We start from the raw sequence: 2,876 nt of genomic DNA, 5'->3' as shown, positions 1-2,876 counted from the left end.
GCACAGATGTCATTGGTCTTAAGACTACCAAGTGGTGGTTAGATTAAATGTATTTTAACAATATCACAATATCACAACAATATTTAGTTTTTTACACATCTGCAGGAGCCATTAAAAGATGTCCCAAATGGCGCCCTATTCCATTTATAGTGTCCAATCGACTCTGGTCAAAAGTAGTGCAGGGTTCCATAGGGCTTTGGTCAAAGGTACTGCACTATATGGGTGTGGCCGATGTGAAATGGCTAGCTAGTTAGCGGTGGTGCGGCTAATAGTGTTTCAGTCGGTGACGTCACTCGCTCTGAGACCTAGAAGTAAGTTGTTCCCCGCGGCTTTTGTGGGTAACGATGCGTCGTAAGTGACTGGTTGATGTGTGCAGAGGGTCCCTGGTTCGAGCCCAGGTTGGGGCGGGGAGAGGGACGGAAGCTACACTGTTACATAGGGAACAGGGTTCCATAGGGCTCTGGTCTAAAGTAGTGCACTATATAGGGAACAGGGTTCCATAGGGCTCTGGTCTAAAGTAGTGCACTATATAGGGAACAGGGTTCCATAGGGCTCTGGTCTAAAGTAGTGCACTATATAGGGAACAGGGTTCCATAGGGCTCTGGTCTAAAGTAGTGCACTATATAGGGAACAGGGTTCCATAGGGCTCTGGTCTAAAGTAGTGCACTATATAGGGAACAGGGTTCCATAGGGCTCTGGTCTAAAGTAGTGCACTATATAGGGAACAGGGTTCCATAGGGCTCTGGTCTAAAGTAGTGCACTATATAGGGAACAGGGTTCCATAGGGCTCTGGTCTAAAGTAGTGCACTATATAGGGAACAGGGTTCCATAGGGCTCTGGTCTAAAGTAGTGCACTATATAGGGAACAGGGTTCCATAGGGCTCTGGTCTAAAGTAGTGCACTATATAGGGAACAGGGTTCCATAGGGCTCTGGTCTAAAGTAGTGCACTATATAGGGAACAGGGTTCCATAGGGCTCTGGTCTAAAGTAGTGCACTATATAGGGAACAGGGTTCCATAGGGCTCTGGTCTAAAGTAGTGCACTATATAGGGAACAGGGTTCCATAGGGCTCTGGTCTAAAGAAGTGCACTATATAGGGAACAGGGTTCCATAGGGCTTTGGTCTAAAGTAGTGCACTATATAGGGAACAGGGTTCCATAGGGCTTTGGTCTAAAGTAGTGCACTATATAGGGAACAGGGTTCCATAGGGCTCTGGTCTAAAGTAGTGCACTATATAGGGAACAGGGTTCCATAGGGCTTTGGTCAAAAGTAGTGCACTATATAGGGAACAGGGTTCCATAGGGCTCTGGTCTAAAGTAGTGCACTATATAGGGAACAGGGTTCCATAGGGCTCTGGTCTAAAGTAGTGCACTATATAGGGAACAGGGTTCCATAGGGCTCTGGTCTAAAGTAGTGCACTATATAGGGAACAGGGTGCCATCTGGGACGCATATCCATAATTGCGTTTGCTGATGCCTGTAGCATCCTAATGTCATCCTTGAGCCCATCTGGACAGCAGCTCAACCCACTCAGGAAAAAGACAAACACATACTAAAAGGTTGAATAGAGCCGTTGTTTGGACAGAGCTGTAACTAAAGATACGTTGCCCTTTGCTGCACAATTACATGGGAAACGTACCGGCTGTTTTCCTGTATCAACCCATAGTTATATTTACTTCTCAATCATCAGCAGCCTGCCATCGAATCGTTGTATTCACTCACCTACACCAAGAGGCACATTGATCGACTGTAAAAACTTTAACACAAAATAAGATGTTGGCAGTCTCCCATAGAGGCAACAGTGGCACGCCACTTACAAGAGGAAGTGCCTTTAACACATTGTAGGCTATCTGTAATAGAGGAACTTCCGATAACACTTCCGAGGACCAGTGAGACATATTTAGAAGACGATATTTATAATAATAATAATAATGTATGACGTTATGCGTCATTTATAAAGGGACACACTAGTTTCTGGCAGTAACTCGCAAATAGACAAAAATACACCTGCTGCGCTTCAAATGTGTTGCGCGTTATTAGGTTGCTAATAAAATAGATAAAAGATAAGAGAGGGAAAAAGATCTGCACTTACCTCCGGACCTAATTTCGTCATCATGTGACGGAAGAAGTGATCCAACTCCTTGCCCTCAATGTAACCATTATCTGTAGAAGCATTAACAACATTTAAAATACTCTTCTCATACGTTTTAGAATACATTTTAATACGTTTTCTTGACATTAAAAAAAACATGTTTTTTTTTGCATCAAAAATAACATTATCAAGTTATGTAACCTCATAGCTCGCATGGTTAGGTTATAAAATGAATCATTCTCACCGTCTGCATCAAAGTGTTGCCAAATCTCCAGAAAACCAACAGCGTCCAAGAGCTCAAAAGCGCAGTCCATTGTAATAAACAGGAGTGTAAATGATATCTCTTAATAGGGTTTATGGTAGTTCAGGTGATAGCCTACTGTCTCTGTATCCTTGTGGAGAGTCTACTCTGCACTGGTTCACTACAACGTATGGGTGGGTGCTTTTCTCGACGTGGCCCGATCAATTCTCCCAACCTCACCTCCTTATATGGAATAATCTGACTTCACCATGACGCGGTGTAGAAGGAATAGAATACAGGATGGACGAACGCATTTCGACTGCAGAGACATTCGAGAGTTTGGTCAACTTTTAGAATGTTGAATATTGTTGTAATTCGAGGCATTCGGTTGCATTGTTTAAATATTCCACATGTAAAGTTAATGGGGAACTAACATGGCTACCATAGAATGTTGAATATTGTTGTAATTCTAGGCATTCGGTTGCATTGTTTAAATATTCCACATGTAAAGTTAATGGGGAACTAACATGGCTGCCATAGAATG

The 2,876-nt window shown here is 43.1% G+C and overlaps 1 protein-coding gene across 1 annotated transcript in view; it reads right to left on the bottom strand.

The window, feature by feature from the left end:
- The window catches only part of LOC124022470 (secretagogin-like), a 28,320-nt gene extending 25,761 nt beyond the window's left edge, over nucleotides 1-2,559 (bottom strand). Inside the window, exons 1-2 of the mRNA XM_046337387.1 lie at nucleotides 2,336-2,559; nucleotides 2,092-2,162 (exon numbers count right to left, since the gene is read on the bottom strand). Of these exons, the coding sequence (XP_046193343.1) occupies nucleotides 2,092-2,162; nucleotides 2,336-2,405 (141 nt within the window). The 5' untranslated portion in view covers nucleotides 2,406-2,559. The remainder of the gene's footprint in view (nucleotides 1-2,091; nucleotides 2,163-2,335) is intronic.
- Between the last annotated feature and the right edge of the window lie 317 nt (nucleotides 2,560-2,876).

The sequence above is a fragment of the Oncorhynchus gorbuscha genome, unplaced genomic scaffold (assembly GCF_021184085.1).
Source record: "Oncorhynchus gorbuscha isolate QuinsamMale2020 ecotype Even-year unplaced genomic scaffold, OgorEven_v1.0 Un_scaffold_1401, whole genome shotgun sequence".
Taxonomy (NCBI): domain Eukaryota; kingdom Metazoa; phylum Chordata; class Actinopteri; order Salmoniformes; family Salmonidae; genus Oncorhynchus; species Oncorhynchus gorbuscha.
Note: the sequence above shows the minus strand (reverse complement) of the source record. Positions and strands in the feature narration are given on the sequence as shown.